The sequence below is a fragment of the Cydia fagiglandana genome, chromosome 26 (assembly GCF_963556715.1).
Source record: "Cydia fagiglandana chromosome 26, ilCydFagi1.1, whole genome shotgun sequence".
NCBI classification, from domain to species: domain Eukaryota; kingdom Metazoa; phylum Arthropoda; class Insecta; order Lepidoptera; family Tortricidae; genus Cydia; species Cydia fagiglandana.
In genome coordinates this window covers 7,005,338-7,027,618 of record NC_085957.1, presented here as the reverse complement: position 1 = coordinate 7,027,618, position 22,281 = coordinate 7,005,338, and the positions used below count along the sequence as shown (strand labels likewise).

Here is a 22,281-nt window from a genome sequence, read left to right as displayed (position 1 = left end):
AATTTGGCCCCAGCTTTTACTAGCGCATCTTGTTTAGATGGTCAAGCAAATCTTGTCAGTAGAAAAACGCGGCAAATTTGAAAAATGTTGGCGCGAAAGGATATCGTCTCGTAGAAAATCTGAATTTCGTGCCTTTTAAAACTGGCAACATTGTCCTACTTTTTTGGTCTTTTTTTGTAGTGATAGATGGTTCGCTTTCCATACAAAAAACAATTGCGTTATGTATTAAGTTTACACACTATTACTACATAAATATGTACGCATCTATCTACTTTCGAATGTTTATTTGCGGTAAATTGATAGTAAAACTTTGTTTTATACAGAAATCACGCAAAAACATCATTTTAATTGATAAAAAATAAAACCTTTGCGCCGGGAGTAGCGCGGGGAGGCCTCTTTTAGTAGTTTTTATATGTGTTCCTTGTTTAATTATTTTTAGATCTATTTAGTGTTCTTAGTTTTATTCATAGATAGGTATATTTCGTTCATAAGTTTTTTAATTGTCTTATTTGTACTCGTACTTATTATTAATTTATTATCTTGTACATAACTAAATATATTTATTATTTAAATTTATGAATTGGTGTTTAGATTGTATTATACATAGTTGTATCCACAGCAACTTTTTATGTATGTATGTATGTAAACACTTTATTGTACATAAGACAGGTTAAGATACAATTAAAAGAAAGTATACAATGTACAATTTTTTTATTATTTTTTATTATTATTTATATTTTCCGACCAGAGTGCATAGCGACCGAAACGCAACTGTCACTGTCGCACTAATATGGAAGAGTGATAGAGATGACTACGATACGCTACGGAGCGTTAGCGATTGGCACGTTGGCTACGCGCCGCACACGATAGGCGTAGAGATAAAAGGGTTAATGAAAAAGACGATTCAATTATAAAATTATTTATTTCATTTATTAAAATTTCATTGTAAAACGATCGCCTCAGCACTTAATATATTCGTGTAATAACAGGCCGCGGCGGCGACACACAGGCATAACTGCGGACAAACAGACATACAGGTTAATACAATGAGACCATACGGTTAACCTTTTGGACGCCGATATATCCGCACCGCAGGTTCAACGCCAAAGACTGATTAATCTGTCACAGACCACAGAGCAACATAGACCTACGTGCATATGCATAAAGTTCAATTTCAGTTTTAACACTTCGGTGACGTGGCGTCCGCGTGATAGTTTTTGTGTTTGAGCGTCGAAAAGGTTAATAATATACACCTCGAAAAACACATATAACATAACATATGTACAAGCATTGTACCATAATAGCTAGGGTTCTAAGTGACAAAAAAAGGTCGAACCTTTTTTTTCTTGATTAAAGCATGAAACTTGGCACAGTTGTTCCTTATATCAAAACAAGCCGATTTCGATCGGTAGCCCGAAGGAGCCTCCCCTCTGGGGCCCGAGAGGGGGGGGTCAAAGTGCCGCTCCGCCCGGCTTCATTCTTAAAATTCTAACAGGCCCCGTTTAGCTAATAGGTCATATTTGGTATCAATTACGGATAAATCAATAACGTAGAATTCATTTCTGGTATAAAAATTTAGCGATTTGTAGAAAAAATTAAAAAAAAACTCATAGTATCTAATTTTTCAAGTGTAATTTTTGTTTCTTATTTATTGTGAAAATTAAACTGCCTGGTTTTTCTACATTAAAAAAATATGATGATAAAGCCTACTTAATGCAGATTTTAAAAACATAACTTTTGCATACCTTTATTTAGAGGAAATCGCATAAAAAAAACTTATATCGTCTCGCGCCGGTGAATATCTTTTTACTGACATCGGCATCGATATAGACAACATCCGAAGTACACACTCTGGAGACCGATTAAAAGTATTGTTTATTGTTGTAGATCCTATTATAAAGATAGAAAAGCGTACAAATATTTTTTTATGTGTCGTTCAGTGAAAAAAGGGACCTTGGAACAAATTATCACAGAACCTCGCGTTTGTATAGAAGCATACTCGTATTTAGTTAGTGCCAACCACTCCATGGACTCCATGGTCGCTGTTCTCAATATGGGATATTACTGCAATGTTCTGCCGCCAGAGTGCAGCACTACCGACTCTAGTAAATTCATAGACTAACTTATACATGTAGATGTAGTGTAGGGACGCCCGGTCAGAAGCAGGCGGGCTGTCGATCGCTTGTCGCGTTCATTCAGCCCAGTTCCCTGGAGTTGGAGCTTCAGGTTACTGTCCCGGCGGCATTCCCACACTATTCTCCTCAAATCTTCTTGTTTTCCTGCAGAATAAAAGGACATCTTTGATTTCGACGTCCTTTAGTTCGTTTTCTTTTAGTGTGTCTCTACCGAATGTATTATATCGCGGTGCCGCGTACATAGTACATTCTGCTAGTAAGTGTAAGCTAGTCCCCTCCTTACCACAATGTGGATAAGAGGCGTCTCTACTAATTTCCATTATCTTGAGGTGTCTGTTGAGAGTATTGTGACCTGTAATGATACCTGTCAATAGTCTCAGACTGCTCTTACCTAGTTTCAGAAGATACCTGGTTCTCCTGTGGTCTATACCTTTGGTCATCATCTTCGACTGTCTGCATCCAGTCTCTTCTTCCCATTCTCTCTGTGCTTCCATCTCTTTTACCTTCTCTATGACTCCCTTCGTGACATCCGCTGACATAGGCAGAGCCGGTTCCGGACCTATGTATTCCGTCTTCGCTTTCCGTTTCCCGTTACTCCCTGGTGTCCTGGAACCCATGCCACCGTGACACTTCTTTGCTTGCCTATCAAGTTGAGCTCCTCTCGACATTCTCTCACGAGAGAGGAGGTAACTGATATTTTCTTTAGTGCCTTTAGTGCTGCCTGGCTGTCTGTGTATATTACGACAGCGCCCTCTTGTTTTACGCTCTTCTTGATTATGCTTGCGCAGCGCGTTATAGCACATACCTCGGCTTGGAACACGCTAGCATATCTACCCAGTGGTACTGATTCTCTCCCATGTTGAGGATCACTATGCCCGCTCCTGCTAGTTTCATCGAGCTTCTTCTTGAGCCATCCGTGAAGCAGATGGTCGTCGGGTGTCCGACTTCCACCTTCCAGTTATCTCTGTCTCCTATGTGTATTCTATATTTCTTGTCAAATATCTCCTGCCTCTTTATAAGGTCATTATTGGCCATCAACATTTCAAGTTTTGATAGTGCCTCTCTTTGTATCAGCGCGTGTCTCTTGTCTACGCAGCTTCCTCTCCATTCGTTGCATGCTTTCATTCTGTACCACTGTTCGGTGGCTCTTTTCTCCACCTCAATCCAGAGTGGCTTCAAGCCTAGCATTACCTCCATTGCGTGTGTCGGGGTCATTCTCATAGCCCCCGTCATCATGAGGCACGCTAATCTCTGGACTTTGGTTAGGTCTTAGGTCTCTTTGGTTTTCTTAATATGTGCTCTATACACCATGTCACGGCTCCATATAGCACCCTGGGTAGTATTATCGCCTTGTAGATCCAGTGGATCATTCCTGGCTTCAGTCCCCAGTTCTTTCCTACTGCCCTTTTGCATTGGAACAGTGTTCTTATAGCTTTAGCCGTCTGCTCCTTGATGTGAGTTTTGTACCTGAGTTTACTGTCTAAAGTAACGCCCAGATATTTCAACTCCTCCACCACGTCTAGTTCTATACCTTGTATCTTTATGGGTTTCATCTCCTTTATTCTTTTCTATTAGTGAATAGCACCAGCTTTGTTTTCGATGGATTGAGATCCAACCCTCTCTCTCTACACCATCTCAGTACCTGTCTGAGACCTCTTATCATTATATCTCTTATCGCAGTGACAACCATTCCTCTCTCTAACAGCACGCCATCATCAGAGTAAGCCTGCATGTACATGCCTCCTCTGTTGAGCTCTTTTACCATTGAGTTTAGAAGTGGGCACCACATCAGGGGGGACAGGCATCCCCCTTGTGGGAACCCTCTTCTTGGACTAATCGTCTTTGTTACTCCTCCCAGCTCCGCCGTAATGGATCTACCTTTTAGCATTTTCCCTATCCATTGCGCTATTGCCGGTCAGATGCCCTCACTCTTCAGACTTTCCTCTACGGCCTCGAAGGTTGCTGTGTCAAAAGCCCTCTCAACGCTCAGTCTGTCTTCTTGGGAATGGAAGCAAAAAGCAAATGACTGTTTCCAAACTGTTCTGACAACCCTACTGTGGCCAGAATATGATTGAAACTGACATATATACTTACAGTTTACTTCTTATTCATTGAGAACAGCGACCATGGAGTCCTTGGAGTGGTTGGCACTAATTAAATACGAGTATGCTTCTATACAAACGCGAGGCTCTGTGATATTTTTTTCCTAGGTCCCTTTTTTCACTGAACGACACATAAATAATAATATATGTACGATTTTCTATCTTTATAATAGGATCTACAACAATAAACAATACATTTAATCGGTCTCCAGAGTGTGTACTTCGGATGTTGTCTATAACGATGCCGATGTCGATAAAAAGATATTCACCGGCGCGAGACGGTATAAGTTTTTTTATGCAATTTTCTTTTAATAAAGGTAAATAAAAGTTATGTTTTTAAAATCTGCATTAAATAGGCTTTATTGTCATATTTTTTGTATGTAGAAAAACCAGGCAGTTTAATTTTGACACCAAATAAAACATAAAAATTACACTTGAAAAATTAGATTATTTTTAATTTTTTTTAATTTTGTTCGACAAATTGCAATTTTTTTATAACAGAAATGAATTCTACGTTATTGATTTATCCGAAATTGATACCAAATATGACCTATTAGCTAAACGGGGCCTGTTAGATTTTTTAGAATGAAGCCGGGCGGAGCGGTTCTTTGACCCCCCCTCCCTGGCCCCAGAGGGGGGGGGGGGGGGTCCTTCGGGCTACCGATCTAAATCGGCTTATTTTGATATAAGGAACTGCTGTGCCAAGTTTCATGCTTTAATCAAACAAAAAAAGGTTGTTGCACTTAACATCCTCACTATAACGCTCCGCGATTGGTGCGTCATTAAGGCCCCATCGCACGAGCGCTTTTTCAACGCGCGTTACGCTCGCTCGCTCGCAACGCTCTATCACTCTTCCATATCCGAGCGATAGAGGCAGATAACTAATTTTCGATTTTCTCGTTTCCCATTAGGCCCTTGTTAACAAACAGCCTTGATGCATCAATGTCATATTTTATTGTCTGTGAAAACTTGTCAAAGATCAGTAAGGCACAGTAAGTATAAGTTATGGTAGCTATGGTTAACTAGCTAGCTTAGTGCCGCACTCTGGCGGCAGAACATTGCAGTAATACCCCCTATTGAAACAAAATGAATGGAACTGAGACATGCTTCGTTATTGAAGCCATCTAGCAATAAGATATCAATTGTCAACTCACCTCTCACTCATTCCCGGATACATCTAAAGTAACATTAACATAACTGGCCCCCATGTTCTCCCTGTGGCGAGGCGACACCACATGCCTCTTGGCGTTCTCTGTCTCCTCCACGTCCGCGTCGCACACCCCACACTTCAACTTCCCAAACTCGTAGTACACATACTTGTTCCGCCCCAACATGTTTATATTATGCTTCAGCTCCAGGTAGAAACGGAACACGTTTTCAGATGTGGGCTTCTCTGGAAAATGATCAGCGAACACCAAATGCATCAGCAGGGAACGGATCGAATTGAAAACCCCTTTGCATGCGACGCAGTTGAAAGAAGCACCTTCGCTGTTAAGGATATAGTTCCCTTTCATGTACACGCTGATAATATCCCCTTTGTTGGCTTTAGTGACAGCTTCGACTAAAGCGTTCTGATGTTGGACACTTGACAAAATATGGGTTATGGCTTCGGAAAGATCGGGGAATGTAGCGTCGCAGTATTCACACTTAATCTCCCCAGAGTTGGTAACTTTATTGTGATGTAGAAGTTCCTTGTCCACGTTTTGCTCGTAGAGCGCAGAACGGATCAACTTAGCGATAGTCTCGATGTGGAGATCGCTTTCGAAGTGCTCGACGATAGCGGCGAAGGAAGGCAATGCGATGAGTTTGGGGCAGATGGCGCAGACGTAATAGTTGCCGAAACTGGCATAATACTCGGAAGGTCTGCACTGGTTCCTGTACAACAGCTGGAGTTTGTGCGGCGCTGCGTTACGCAAATGCTTCTTCTGACGGATATGGTTGAAGAGCACCTGTCTGGGGCCTTTTAGAGTCATGTCGCAACAGGAGCAGTAGTTTGCGATCTTTCCAGAAGGCTTGATAAAGTTCTCTATAACGACATGATCTCTGTTGTTCAAAGGCTTCCCGATGCTGGCAAGGAACTTCGCCCAGTCCAAGCTCTTCGGCCCCCATTCGTCAGGAATAGCCCCATCTGGGTTATTAGCTTTTACTTTCCGGAATATCTTGTCAGAAAGCTTTCCGAGATGGTTCTCCTCTAGGAGATGGATCACCGCAGCTTCGATGGATTCCACAGAAGTCTTGCACAGCCCGCAGTTCAGTCCGTTGGCGTCCTCACTAATGCTGTGACTGAATAAAAACTTCTGATTCATCTCTTTAATATCATCTATGTTTCTGTTATCTATGGAAGACGGTATGTGCTTGTCAGCTTGGAGGATGGAAGCTAGGTTGTGGATGTGCGTTTCGCTGAACACATGATTCAAAACGGAATCGTAACGGAATCTAAGAGTGTAATACTCGCATGCCATGCAGAAAAACGCGCGTTTTCCCGTCCTATCATCAACTAAAGATAAAAGCTTGTGGTTAAGGAGTAACTTAACGATATAGTTCTCAATGGGTCCGTAGTAACGGTATTTCTTAACTTGATTCTTATTCGGTTTTTCAGGAGCCTCATTGTCCTCATTCTCGAAATTTTTGTTCGCGTCAGCAGAGAAATGTTGGTTCACATTGTCTTTAATACTCATAATGATCGGCGCGACGGAGCTCGTCAGAGCTGAGAAGTCCACCTTGTCCTGACATAGTTTGTCAAATGCCACGTTGTAGAATTTCATCGCGGCATCAATGCTAGCTTCCGAGTTATCGGGCAAATGTCTAATCAAAGACGCCTCAAGTTTGCTCGAGAACATTCGATCTAATTTCTCAGTAGGCTTATTGTTCATGATCTGCATCAAATGCGCGGCGATGTCGAGGGACTGCGCCGGTGTCTCACCGCACTCCATGGCCGAGAGCCTCCGAGACATATTCGGCAGTATTATAGGCTCCGCGACATCGATGCTCTCCCGTTTCATGATCTTGGGTTTCGGCATGTGGACCTCCAAGTTGAAATGCTTCTGGAGGGACTCCATAAGCGGCTCCTCGTCGTTCAGCTCTATCTCCACATTACAGTCGGTACATATATGTACCTGTTGAGCGTTCTCGTCAGTCAAAATCTGTTCCGTCTTCAGCAACTCAGGCACCTCGCTCACCGGAAGACTGTTGAAGCGTTGCCTTTGCAGACTACTCTTCTTCTCAGTCGTGAAGATATACTCCACCTCAACGCCTTCGCGTTTTTGAACGAACACCTTTCTATGGGTCTCGTTCAAGTTGTTCAGATATTTCAAAATGACGGGACTCTCCTGCGTCAGCGGGTGGTAGATGACATTGCGGAAATGCACCGCCAGCCGCTTGACGTCCGTAAGTTTCCGGAAGGAGAGTACGCTGATATCCTCCATCATTTTGGTGACATCCTCAATGGATCTCTCGGTAGCCATATTGGCTTAAAAGATTAAAAAATAAAAACTGTACAATGATATAGACTTCTTGGAATTTTCTGCCAAGATATGAGTCGTTTAGCTAAAGAGCTAATATGCGGAGCTTGAAGCTTATTGCCCGTACGTGGCCGAGGTTGCGATGAATTTAAGGTCGGAAGAGATTCGTCTAATTTGGATTTTTTTTAAAGCTGGGTTCTGTGGACTATCACCGCATTTCAGGATCTGGAATAAGAGAAAAAGTAACATTAGCAATATATCTACCACGTCTTTGCGTTTTGTATGTATATGTGTTATTTCACATATCACATATGACATATCATTTTGATTTCACATATCCTTATATAAGTGGCTCATAACCCGCTTAGTGCCACTTGCCCCATCCCACTAGCCCGGGATTAACCTATTAAACCAGTGTCGAATTGTACTGGTGACCATGGTAACTCCAGGTTTAACCGGTTAACCCCGGGTTAGTGAATGGTTCAGGGTTAAATATGTGGTATTGAGTCTGAAATCGCTTTACAGTACTTATCTTTATGTTTGTATGGTCACATGTGTCAACATTGTGATTTAAATAATATATGTAAATTTAAAAAGCAAAGAGCTAAGGCTAAACAAGGTGAATAATATTCTGATACCTTTGACTACGTTACGATCGAGCAAATGCGTTTCATGTCGTAAAAAGATAGCGGGTGCATGGAAAACTCTTAAAACTTTAAACTCTCGCGTTTTGTACACATATTTAATGATATTAACGGGTCTACCGCGACATAAATTCATATTTAGAATTCCGTACCCGAAAAGGAAAAAAACCGGGCAAGTGCGAGTCGCACGAAGGGTTCCGTACCATAAAGCAAAAAACAAACGGAAAAAAATGCAATAAGAAAACGGTCACCCATCCAAGTACTGACCACGCCCGACGTTGCTTAACTTTGGTCAAAAATCACGTTTGCTGTATGGGAGCCCCACTTAAATCTTTATTTTATTCTGTTTTTAGTATTTGTTGTTATAGCGGCAACAGAAATACATCTTCTGTGAAAATTTCAACTGTCTAGCTATCACGGTTCGTGAGATACAGCCTGGTGACAGACAGACGGACGGACGGACGGACGGACGGACAGCGAAGTCTTAGTAATAGGGTCCCGTTTTACCCTTTGGGTACGGAACCCTAAAAAAGGGAACCCTTAATAGGATCACTCGTGCGTCTGTCTATATGTCCGTCTGTCACTGTCAGGTATTTTCTCCGAAACTACTGGACCAATTAATTTGAAATTTGGTACACATATGTAAGTTTGTGACCCAAAAATGGACATGTAAGGTAATAGTACATTTCGATGCTAGTGCGGAAGGTATGTCATTACTTCACGAGTACCGAGATATCTTGCCACGAGCCGCAGGCGAGTGGCAAGACTCGGGACGAGTGAAGAATGACATTTCCGCACGTGTATTGAACGACGTTTTTTAATACAGTTGCGAAAAAATAAGAAAAACATTGTTAATCGTACACTAAACAAAAGTGGTAACAGTGACAGCTCGGTTAGACGTCGTCTTTAAGTATATTATATCTACGGGCGTTTGGCAGCTATTCCGTTCCATTCAGTCAACTTATTAAGAACGGAATTTTCAATATTGCATATTAAAAAATAAACGTGTTATAATGATGAAGAGGTAAGTAATTAAATATGAAATATATAATATTTTTCGTATTCTTACATTAACGGTAGGTTTTTATGCTGATTACGACGTTTAAAGGAAACTAATATTAACACTCATCAATAAGTAGTCGTGAATTGGAACAAGTATAAATTTAAAAAAATTGGAGAAGTAAAAAGCACTAGTTCGAGATAACCAACTTTCCGCACGCTAAACAGCTACGTAAAGTAGCACTTTTTGAGCAACTGTATTAAAAATTAATTTTAAACATGGGCCACTTTTGGGGGGTAAATGAGAAAATCAAAAAATAAAGTTTTTCAAACTATATCATGTTACATACATATCAAATGAAAGAGCTCATTGTGAAACGACAGCTGGTGTAACCCAGCAGAAACGTCGGTTAAGTTAAAGAAAATAATGAGTTTATATCGCGGTCCCGTTCATTTCATTAAATACTTATGGAAAACTTTTATTTCTAGGGTTCCACAACAAATGACAATTAGAACCATTATGATCCATGTGTTATGTTAACTGCACTAGATTACTGAATGTTTAAATGCTTTTTTATCTAAAAAATGCCCTCCCATATTTTATTGTGTTTAAAAATAAAGATAAACCAGATTACTAGACTGATAAGTAAATCGTAGTGCTATCAAAGAGATAATCAGTGTTGCCAACTTGGCATAATTGATGCCAGATCTGGCATATTTTCACTTGCTTTGGCACCAAAATTTTCCATTTAGCATCTGGCATATTTTTTAGCATAATTTAGTCTAAGCCAAGTTTGCACCAACTTGGCAGCAACAATATGCGCCATCGCCTTATGTGGTTCATATTTTCATATGAATTTTGACTTTTTTGGACGGATGGACGTCGACGGACTATATAAAGTTGGACAAGCAGATCTTGTCAGTAGAAAAAGGCGGCAAATTTGAAAAATGTATGTGTTTTAAGTATCTAATTTCAAGTTGACATTTTAGCATTTATTTTAGAATATTTCAAGAAACTTTGGCATAATCTATACATTAGTCTAGCATTTTTTCAAAATCCGAGTTGGCAACACTGGAGATAATATATTTAATTAAATGCACATAACGAGTACATATAATCAGTGATTCTACAGCAACTACTTAATTATTATTCGTTTATCTAACAATAGAATATACTTATATATTTTCAAGGACGATTCCGAATATTTCTAGAGTAAGACCAAGATAAGTCTGCAACGATTTTGATAATAGTTACACGCAGTGCAAGTGGTTATACGTCATATTTTCACTGAAGTTTGACGTTCAAAATAACACTTGCACTGCGTGTGATATCAAAATCGTTGCAGACTTGTCTTGGTGTGACTTCTTGATATATTTAGTACAGACAGCCGTATTCGAACAATGAGATACGTCAAAGACTAGATATTGAAACGATATGGAATAGATATGTCAGTGTCAAACAAGTGTCAAAAGTGACGTTATTGTTTGAAGAAATGTCAATTTTGACACTTGTTTGACGCTGACATAACTAATCCATATCGTTTCAATATCTAGTATTTGACGTATCTCATTGTTCGAATACGGCTGAGAGTACAGATGTAGTGCATAATTGTTTACCATCGTATTTTCTCGGAAAGGTTCGTATTTGTCATGCTACTTCAGTCAACCTCAGTACTTTTACTCGTAGTAAGTACCGAGACTGACTGAAATAGAAAAACACGTTCGTACATTTCCGTGAAAATATGATGGAAAAATAATTATGAACTACATCTTATCTAGTAACATTGGTTTTTTTTTTTACAATTATGAATTGGCAGTTATGAAGTACAAATTCTACTCTAAATTCCTGGGTAAAAACTAGTCGGAATATAATTTTAAATTTTCCGTCACCTTCCTTATTCTGGATATCAGTTTGAATTATATAATCACCACAAAAGGGTGATCTAGATTAGATATAAAGTTATCTAGGCCCCAACAGGTGACGACTGTTATTTGTGTAACACGTCGCGCCGCGTGGCAAGCGCGGCAGACGTCTTGACGTAATGTGCCAAGGGCACTTAAGTAAACAACAGTACACTTGTAAATAAAATACTGCCCTGCTAAGCCGAGTGGCGCTATCTCAAAAGAAAATGCAATGCTAATTTTTACTTTAGTTTCTATAACTGAGAATTCAATTTTCAAAATCATTTGTTTTTGAGATAGCGCTTTTAGGCTTAGGAGGGCAGAATAGTCGGAGCAACTTAAGGGGCTACCTGCGGTTTTCATCGATATTTCACAAGTTTTGAATCGTATCTCATACTTTTGCACTACAGACAGATTCAAGATTTATAAGACAAACGGCTGTCGGTCCTTCATCTTTGGGCCCCCCCACATCTGGCGTCTTTCGAGCGTCGGCGTCTGTCGGCGTCGGTCCAGCGCTATGGAAAATGACGTCGCTGCGCAGTTGCGTCGACGCTGCGTCGACGTTGCGTCGACGTCGGCCATAGAATTGTAGACGCCGACGCTCGAAAGACGCCAGATGTGGGGGGGCCTAAAGATATACAGGTATATTCGGGTAATTACGAATGTCGAAAACCGTTGGATAATTCCAAAAACGGACTCTTATTATAATGGAATTTTGGGTCATTTTCATCTGATTTTCGGAATTGTCCGACATACGAAATTACCCGAATACACCTTACTTATTTTTTTAGTGTTTTTTAAATATTGTCTAAAAAAGACGCGATCCAACTTGCACCGGTTTTTTAAATATTAGCGGTGTTAGTAGCTTAATTAAACGATGTTACACGAAAATAAAAACAAAATGCATAAATTGAAGCCACATGACACAACACAACCATTAGACATTTTCCTGTTATGAACCGCATAATTAAAATTCAGTACTAAATAGTTGACTTATTATTTTTACCTTTACCTATTACATGCATTCATTGTATATAAAATATATACATGGTGACTAAAAATTAACTACATTCCCGTTGCCAAGGAGGTTTTGGGATTATACTGAGCAACTTTTACTATGGGATCAACCCCGAAATCGCGCTCGCTCTCCCAAATATTATTAGTTATAGTGTACTATTAGTTATTAGTGTGTATTATTAGTTGTAGTGTGTGTTAGTGTGTGTGTGTGTGTGTATTAGTGTGTGTGTGTGTGTGTGTGTGTGTGTGTGTGTGTGTGTGTGTGTAGTGTGTGTGTGTGTGTGTGTGTGTGTGGCTTTACTTAAATGACTATTCAGTACATAATATACTTTGTTTGTACACCTGCAAAGGGAGTGAGTTTGGTGTGACCAATGTATTGAAAAATAACTAGTCCATACCTTCCATGTAAAATATCACAAATAATAAAAACTATGATTACACAGCTGTGTGCAATATACATAATATACATATAATAGCAGTCTATAAGAAAATGAAAACTAAGGGAAAAACATAACTTTAGAATATAGATCAATCTAATTCTTTTATTCTTATTTTAAATACAATATCTGCGAGCTTTGCTTGGAAAACATATAAAAACTCAAAATGCCATCTTGGCTAGACCCCCAGTACTGAAATAACACATTAAAATGTCATTCAGGAAATAAATAAGGACAAATGATAGAAAATTAGAAATATTATCATATAGGTATAAAAACAACAATACTAAGTTTAAATTATTAAAAGTGTTTAAATAGTATTAACACAGAAGAAATAATAGTACTACCGTACAGAAAGGACACTTCCTACAAACCCGAAGTTTGACAGCGGTTCAGAGTCGAATCATGCAATCCTTCTCTAATATATGGCACTATCCCTAACGGCTATTTAGGGTTGTCGAAATTCAATTGATTACCTCAACTGTGGCGTGCACAAAAATGGAATTTCAGTGGTGCCAACCCTAATAATTGCTCCGAGCAATGCTGAGCCGAACGAAGCTGAGTTCAACCAAAGTCAGGAGTGTCTCCCCTCCCCACTGGTATTAACATAAACATTTAAAAAAAACTTTAAAATAAAAAATAAGACAATCTAATGTCTATAAAACTGCCTCAATATTAAGTATCAGTTGAGTTTAGGAGAACGCAAAAGCATTTTTGCCCAACTATATGAAAAATAGAACTTTGCTCGGTCCATTATGAACCGGCTTCCACGGTCAGCTCAATAAGGCTTGTGTTGTGGGTACTATGTGGGGATGATGATATTTATTAAAGATAATATAATGATATTTATTAAAGATAAGATAATGATTATTATTAAGTAGGCATATTACAATGCGCTTATGAACGTCAAATATAGCTACACCGGCTCCAACCCTACACCTCTGCTTCGAGACGATAAGTTGGAGGAGGGTATCCAAATATGGGATGTAGGTATTTGTTTTAATATTTGTTTTTTTTTTGGAGAACCTTGAATGCATGTTTGTTTTGGAGAACCTGATGCCATTCATAAATGGTTGTGTTGAGTTTATGTGTTGCCCACAAATAAAACTTGCAGCACATTGGTGAAGATAATTGTAACCATAATTAAACTATTTTAAACTCAATGTAACAATAATAACACCTAGAGAGACTCTCGCTGGGTGGCTGGATCAAGGGTCAGATGCAGAAGGCGGTAATTTTGGACACGGCGCGTATAGTACGTCGGTTCCTCTCTCTGCAGCCCTGACCACCGGTAGCTTGGGCCTTGCCCCGCTGCTGGCGGCACCCTAGGTTAGGTTTTTTATAATGTGTTTATATGTATTTTTTATTGTTTTGTAAGTGTTTTTATACACCGTGAAATTTTAGTGGTTGTTTTCCCGCAACGAAATGATTCTGCTATCGATGTACAGTCGATGTGTAATCTTTTTTTTAAATAATGTTAAGAAATGCCAGATTTATAAATGTGACTAACGAAACTCGAAAGTGACCTAACACCAGTAGTAGCACTGCAGTAGTACCTACCTAATTCTTTTGAGTGAATGAAACAAAATAACCTAAAAAGTAGTTCCATTTATTTTACCTTCACACATTTTACGTGCAGTTAGTTTGCAGATCCTTAAAAGTAAACATAACAAGTTAAGATCAAGCTTTTAATGATCAAAAACTTAAACAAACACTTAAACTTCCCGATACCGCAATAATTGTTCGAACTGCAATCCGCCACGTTCAATACACAATCACCTCTGCCTTGTGCATGTGCTGGCGTTTGAAACTGCCCGTGGTTAAGCAGCCGCTGTGTTGCGGCGACAATTGTTCGTCCGTGTGGAACTTGGGGGTTTAAAATCCCCCGAAGACGCAGCGACTGTAAATGGTCCGGTTCCGCGTAAAGTCGCCGGGTGGCGTGGGAGTCGTAGTTAGCCCTAGCGTACAGCTGCACCATCGCGACGTACTCTAAATTAGAATATTCGTAATGTCGATCCATTTTACTAGAAATAGCAGTGATGACATTGACAGGATCTGTTATCACATTAGTTTAATAAGCGAAGAGGATGTAATTATTCGATTTACCAAAGTTGACACAACGTAATGGCAATCATCAAACTAATAAAAAGGTTTTATTTCAACTGTTAATCGTGAAGGAACAGTCTAAGTAAATTTTATTTTCAGTTGTCAAACAGTAAAGCACTCTAGCCTGTTACACAGTTTAAAAAAGTAATATGTGCTTGTTTATTTGTTTATCTGTTTACAATATCGGGAACTGTCGTCGACTTGCAGTTTTAGTGTGTTACTATTGTTTTTCGCTTGTTCGAGTTTAGATTATTTTTTTGTAATTTTTTTTTTTGGAAAACAGTTTATTTATAAGTTTGTCTATCATAATTCGAAAGTACTACCAATAGCAAATCGCCCTGCCGCGGGAAAACAACCACTAAAATTTCACGGTGTATTTTATTATTATTATTATTGTTTCTCCTTTTTGGACTTCACGGGCCTATAAATCCCGGTCTTTTGATAGGCTTGCGTGGGGATATAGATCCAACACGTAGAGGCCCTTTGGAGAGTTTTAATGTAATGTAGAACGCCTGCTGGAACCCGTTCACAGGCGCAACAATAGACACCCGTGAACCGGTCGCAGCAAGCATTGGGACTATTGCAGAAGAAGTGAACAGTATACCGGTTTATGGATTGATGTTTGGGTGGACAATGAGACTGGGCTATTGTAAAAGAGGTCCGGACACCTGCCATAACAATGTAAACACCGTCATCGAGACAGGCGGTGACTCGCCGCTTACTAGATGGGCCCCTGAAACTGCCGTCGTAAAGACGACCAGGAGCAACATCGGTGTGAGCGGCTCAGGGGTGTCGAGAGGTGTGCGCCGCTTTCTACCCAGTGGCTGTTAACAGCCACTGTGCCAACTCGCGTCTTATGCATCTTTCACTTCCACCCCTGGAGCATATAGCTCTAACGACTCCTCTCTGGACGGCCAATTAAGGCAAGCCAGAGCTGAGAGTCCTGCGGGTCTCCTTGGGGTCCACTCCGACCGACGAAGACACGCCGGAGACGGAGACCCTGACCGACTCTCGGGAGTACTCGGGTCCGTGGGGTCGTTACTCCCCAACAGCTCGCCACAAGCTGCCCTGCGGGCTTATTATTATTATTATTGTGTAAGCAGGCAGGCAGTTGTGACAACTGATATTGCCTGTATCCAGTAATCATTAATAGTTATCGTTGACAAGTAGATGTATTGATGTGTCTGTCTAATTTATTTTTAAATTGGTTCACATTTTGTGCTGAAACCACATCTTCGGGGAGTTTGTTCCAAGCCCTCACTACTCGGTTGCTCAGAAAGTGTTTGTATGGGTTACTGTGGGACCTATGCCTTTCTAACTTTAAGTGATGACCTCTCAGACGGGTGGATTTTACTTTTATATTCATATTATAAAAACCCTAGCCTAAGAGAAATGATGAATAAAGAGAATAATTAATTACAAGACTAATTCATTTTTGAGAAATATGTATTTAATATAAACACAATTATAATATTAAGGCAATTTGTCAAGTGGGTAAAACATTGTTTCCGCGTGGCATTTTGCGTAATATAAAGATATAATATTAAATATTTTCCTAATTAATTGCACATATTTGTGTAATATAATAAATTCTAATATATGATGAAATAAATCCAAGTCATATGAAATTCACTCTACTCAGTTGCGTATCTAAACAAGGCGTAGAAAATTTAAAAAAATTAGCATAGCAAAAGAGGTTATTCAACCTACTTACTTAGTTTTCCTCTAAGTTGGTACAGAACATACACAAGTGTTTTCAAATCAATATTTTATGGATGAAAAAACTGTAAATTATACAAAAAACACGGGCTAAGCCACATGCACGTTGGTAATGTATGCGACAAGAATGTATTTACATGAAAAAAAAATGAATTCACACTCTTTCTATCGTGTTTTCATAATCTAGATATGTGAAAGAGATTACACGAAAACAATGTTTTAAAGTGCAAACACTGATTTTAAGACCACGTTTCCATCATTTATAACATAAACGCATAACAGACATCGTTACATTTAGCACCGAAACTGGTAAACAACGATAATTCATAAAATAAATACATTCCAAAAGTTAGGTTAGAATGACTTAGCAGTGTGCAACTTTGGTAGGAATTTACATGTTTATATATTTAGAATGACGGGGAATATTGAACGGGCACTGTATTTACCTTTAGATCTTGATTTTGTGCATGGCAGCAGGTACCGCCTTTACTTTTGTACGGGCACTCGGTGACAGTCGGAGGGTGACATGACAGTACAGTGACAACGGGCAACGTGATTGAACCGCAATGCGGCGGGTGGCGGGGTACTTATGATTACCCCGAAAGTGGGGAAAACACTTTTTGATGACGTATTTTATGTAAGCATATTTTTGAAGGTTTGACATATATTGTTTTAATTTAATAATAGGGAATATTACGTGAAACTGCGCGTAGGAGGCGCCACTACCACTATCCGTCACAATCTAACCTCTCTATCACTCTCGCATATTCGAGCGACAAAGAGGCAGATAAGTAAAATGTCGATTTACGCGTTTCCCGGTAGGCCCTTGTTAACAAACCGCCTTGATGCATCAATGTCATATTTTATTCTCTGTGAAAACTTATCAAACAGTTTTAGGCACAGTAAACAGTAATACATAATATGTATAAGTTACTCTCTACTCTATGGCTTACTAGAGGAGTTAGTGCTGCACTCTGGCGGCAGAACATTGCAATAATACCACGGGGTATTCCTAAGCTAACTGTGAGAAACAAACGTGTTTACCCTGTAATTTTCCCTAAAAATTCAGTCGTAACAACGAAGTGAACTCAGAATGAGGCAAAAAAGGTGAAGCCGTAGACAGGGCACGCTATTCACACACAAGCAATAAAAGTGCACTACGCGTTCTTTCGGGCTAGATTTATTAGGGCAACCTTACACCGTTTCTATCAGTCTTATTACACTAACTTAAGGTAAGGGTCCCTTAAAAAATGTAAGTGTAAACATATTTAAATTTGCTGCAACCTCTCGAGTCCAACGAGTGGAATAAAATTTCACCATCTTTCAACGGTCACATGGTCAATACACTATCCATCGCTTTCTTTTGTCTATAATACAAACTAAAAATAAAATAAATGTGCGCTAACCACTGATGATACATTTTTTTTTATTGAAATAGGGAAAATAGATTTTAAACTGCAGCAACATTATAAAAAGCTGCGATCAGTCTAAAGGGGTATCTAGACGGGGACGGGACTGACGAAATCAGTCGATTTGTTTAGGAAAATAATTGGTCAATCTCATCTAGCGTCCACACGTACACAAATTAAATCACCAATTTGCATTCTACTATGAAAATTGGCATTTTTGTGTCCGCACCTACTGATGTGATCGGGGAATAAAATTGGTATTTGCGTCCGCACGACCCTGATGGATCGGAGAATTTCATCAGATTGGTGAAAAATTGTCTCGTCTGGATACAACTTAACATTTAACATAATTTTACGCCTTCTTTTAATATTGTTGAAAATGAGAATATGATTAGTATATTCTTTATTGATAGAAACAAAGAAATAAATTAACAAACATAATAAAACTTACAAAAACTATAGGTAAAAAATTTTCCCCAGATCGCCGTCAGCGGGCAAGGTGCCCAGAAAGCTGGCCGTATTTCCCCGCTGTATAGCGATGCTAATACGCTGGGCGAAATAGTGGCCAGCCCTCTGGTCACCAGAAGTCTCTAAATTTTAACATTTTAATAAAAAATACTGTCTATAAAAGAAAGCGACATTCATTTTTCATATTCACCTTCATATTAAACTCCTCATCGATATGAGTCAGTGATAGATAGAAATGTAAAATGTATGGGGCACAGTTGTATTATTTAATGAATAAATAAGTAGATATGCGACCATGAATTTGAATGACTGTTTACTTAATCGATACATATATTTTCTCCCGACTACACTTTTCCATAGGTACCTTTCTGTAGACGATTTGCATACACCATTGTGCTCGAGTCAAAGACAAGTTAAAAAAAGGGATTGCAATCTCCAAACGAATTCTCGTTTCTGGTCATAGTAGGAGCCACAATGCATCAGTTTACTAAATTCTTTTGTAATCCGTAGATAGTTTAGATCCACATATTACTATTGTACTCGCAATGCCATAATGATCAGCAGCATAAGCAGTCTCCGTAACCCGGACCTCTCTTTTGGACGTAGTTTAAGGACATACTTACCCTCCTCATTTTTCCTTTATAATATTATTGCTTGATTAATATATGACCAAGGTATTATAAATTCACCATATTTATACGATAACAAATAATACATTCAATATTTCAGCCACCAAGTGTGTCATATCGAAACAGGTGTGTAAACAATGCTATATAATTTATTTAGTTTAAAAAAAAAATTATGGGTTTGGGTAAACTGTCAAAGGTTTGTATAGATGGCACCAGCATAGGTTTTATTGTTTATTAAGATTTGGCTTAAAGACCTTGCATCCGCGCATTACCACCATAGCATTCCGAAAAAAAAGAATTTGACAATATTCGTAGGATAGATTGACAGATAAAACCAAAGAGCATATAATCACTACGATAAAACGCCTCCATCAGTCAGAGTCACTCTTGTAAAAAAAGAGTCAGTTTTATCAGCTATATAATTATAATAACAAGGATTTTTGCCGATATATACTAATGTAGTTATAATAACCATTACAAAATGAACAAATCTGAGAGTTCTGCTAACGCAGACTCGTCCAGCGAGGTTGTGCTATGCGAACCGGATGAAACGACCTGTTTAGTTTGCTTCGCCGAATTCCTCGATCCTGACGATTTGGCGCTACACATCCAACAAGTCCATCCATCTGGGAAGCTCGTGGAATGTCAGTTTTGTGATAAAATTGTATCAGATGCGGAGGCCTACGTTTTACACGTAAGAGATGCCCATTTACTGGACTTCAAGAGCTGTTTGATTTGCTACAGAGTTTTTGCTGATAACACACAGTTGAGGAAGCATGAAGTGAAGCACCCACCTTCCATGCGCGAAGGAGCTTTCCCCTGCTCACATTGCGGCCAATTCTTCCTTACCAAATCTGAATTGCGCCAACATGAAGTTGTTAATCATTTTAATTCAGGCGATGGAGTGTTTCTTGACAAGTACTTCGCCTTACTGTCATCCGTAATCAATATTAAAGCTAATACATTTATAAAATCGATTGAAAATGAAGTTGAGTTCACTGGGAAGCAGTTTACTTACGTCTGCACATTCTGTAAGTACCGTAACACTGATTTAGAAGCATACGTAATGCATCTAAGAAAGAATAATTGTAGATCACTTACTTGTGAAAAGTGTTGCTCTGTTTTTAAGAAAAAGGCTGGCCTTGCCCTTCATGTAACTAAACGGACAGACTGTAGTTCCGTTATAGAAGAATTATGCAAGCCGATTAAAATTAAACCTAAGAAGTGCGTGAAATGTCAGCAATATTTTGATAAAAAGAGTATGAAAGGTCACATTTGTATTCAGAGCTTGAAATGTTCCCACTGCGAGACTGTGTTTACAACTATGTACGAATTGTCCGAGCATCAGTCTAAGGCGCACCCATTAGCGGTAGAGCTGACCATGTGCAAATTTTGCCGGAAAGAGTGTGTGGGAACGGTTATGTTAGAAAAACACGTCCAAAGATCCCATAGCCATGAGCTACATCTTTATAAATATACATGTTCGTATTGTGACACAACGTTCAAGCACCCACAGCGACTATTCGCACATTATTTTATGAAACATAAAGACATTGAGCCGTACCTTTGCAAAATTTGCGACGTAAAGTTTAGGATACGCAAGTCTTTCACATTGCATATAAAACTTAAACATAAAAGTGAGGGTTTTGTTGAATTTGATGAGAGACTCCATGTCTTTTTCACTGATAAAAGATCTGAAAAACCATTTCAACCAGTCTCTAAGTATGACCGAAAACCCCATGAGGCTGATAGAAGCAAAAAACAAAACGATAAAATTCAAGACTTGCAGTTGGCAAACATGGAATCGGATGTAAACTTTACTGAAACAGAAGGAAACCAAACTGATGCAAACGAAACGAAAGAAAAGTCAAGCCGGCTTGTCCGTAAGCGTAAGAAACCTGATGTAGTCTTGGAATTATCTGATTATGACAGTGACGATGAACCCCTTGTAGTCACAAAGAAGAAAGCTAAGCTAAAGTCCCAGTTAAGAAAGAGACCACTACAATGGAAGAAGAAAAATCTAAAAAAGCCCTCAAAAAACCAATTTACCTGTGACATATGCAAAAAATATTGCTACACGTTCCAGAATTATCAGAACCATCTAAGTATGCATTTCAAAGATGAGTCTAAAAGGTGTATAAAATGTTCGCTTTCGTTTAAGACTAAAACTGATCTGGAAAGGCACATGAGGGATCAACACTCTAGTTCACGATTGACAGAAACACTGAAGAATATTCTAGAGAGAAGAAAGAAAGGGGAACAGACACAGGAGATATCAGCCACAAAGAAATTCCTTAACACGATAAAGAAAGTCGAAATTGAAAAGGATAATGTAATTGCAACTATAAAACCTATTAGTAAAGAATTGTCAGTACAAAAGTTCATAGAAAGCTTTACACCTGAAGGTGGGGAGGTTAAAAATATTGCAATAACAAATAGTGTTAGCATTATCAAAGTTGCTAACCCAGTTCCAAAGGAGCCTGTTATAAAGCTTAACAAATTCAAACCAGCAAAAGAAATTGATGAATCACTCATTGAGCTAGCGATGCCTGTCAAATTTAAAAAGTGTAATGAAAGACACAGTGTCACCGTTAAAAAAGTAAAAGCTATGCCATTCCAAACAAAGATTAACTTCACTTATGATGATGGCAACCAATTTCAAGATGACAATGATTACAATAATGACAATTACGAAGAAGATATTAAAGATACTATTATACCAGAAGCAGAACAAGAAGTAACTCTAGAAGAAACAGCAGAGGTGCCTAAGAGAAATCCGGCAACACATAAGATAGTTATACCAAAACTGCCTAAAGAATTAAAGTCTATAAGGATAGCACATCTTTTACCGGAAGCACCTTATTATAAAATAGTCAAAATGGATGATATAATGAAGCAACACCATCAAAAAGAGCTAGTTAAAAAAGACGATGGAAAAGCAAATGCTCCACCCGCAGAAGTCAGGTTACCGGACGGGACAAAGTTAGTACATGTCAATCCGCTCGCACATCTTCTCGGAGACAAACCGGTGGAGCAAATCGTGAAACCCAACAAATATTACAAGACTGGCCCGAGAAACTTCCAAGATCTACTAGCGAATGCTTTGAAAAAACTTGATAATCTACCCAGAAAACAGAAAAGGAAAGGTGGAAAAACAGAAAATATAATTAGAAAAGAAATAGAACAGCCTGAGAAAGAGAGTGAAACTGCCGTTGATGTATCAGATAATGCTCCAGATCCAGACACAGTTGAT

At 39.0% G+C, this 22,281-nt stretch overlaps 1 protein-coding gene across 1 annotated transcript; it reads right to left on the bottom strand.

Moving 5' to 3' along the window:
- Positions 1 to 903: 903 nt before the first annotated feature.
- On the bottom strand, positions 904 to 17,107 carry LOC134677395 (uncharacterized). Its single transcript, XM_063535848.1, has 3 exons — positions 16,969 to 17,107; positions 5,392 to 7,923; positions 904 to 1,015 (listed from the first exon to the last, which is right to left on the bottom strand). The coding sequence occupies exon 2, from the start codon at positions 7,699 to 7,701 to the stop codon at positions 5,395 to 5,397; it is 2,307 nt and encodes a 768-aa protein (XP_063391918.1). The 5' UTR covers positions 7,702 to 7,923; positions 16,969 to 17,107; the 3' UTR covers positions 904 to 1,015; positions 5,392 to 5,394.
- Between the last annotated feature and the right edge of the window lie 5,174 nt (positions 17,108 to 22,281).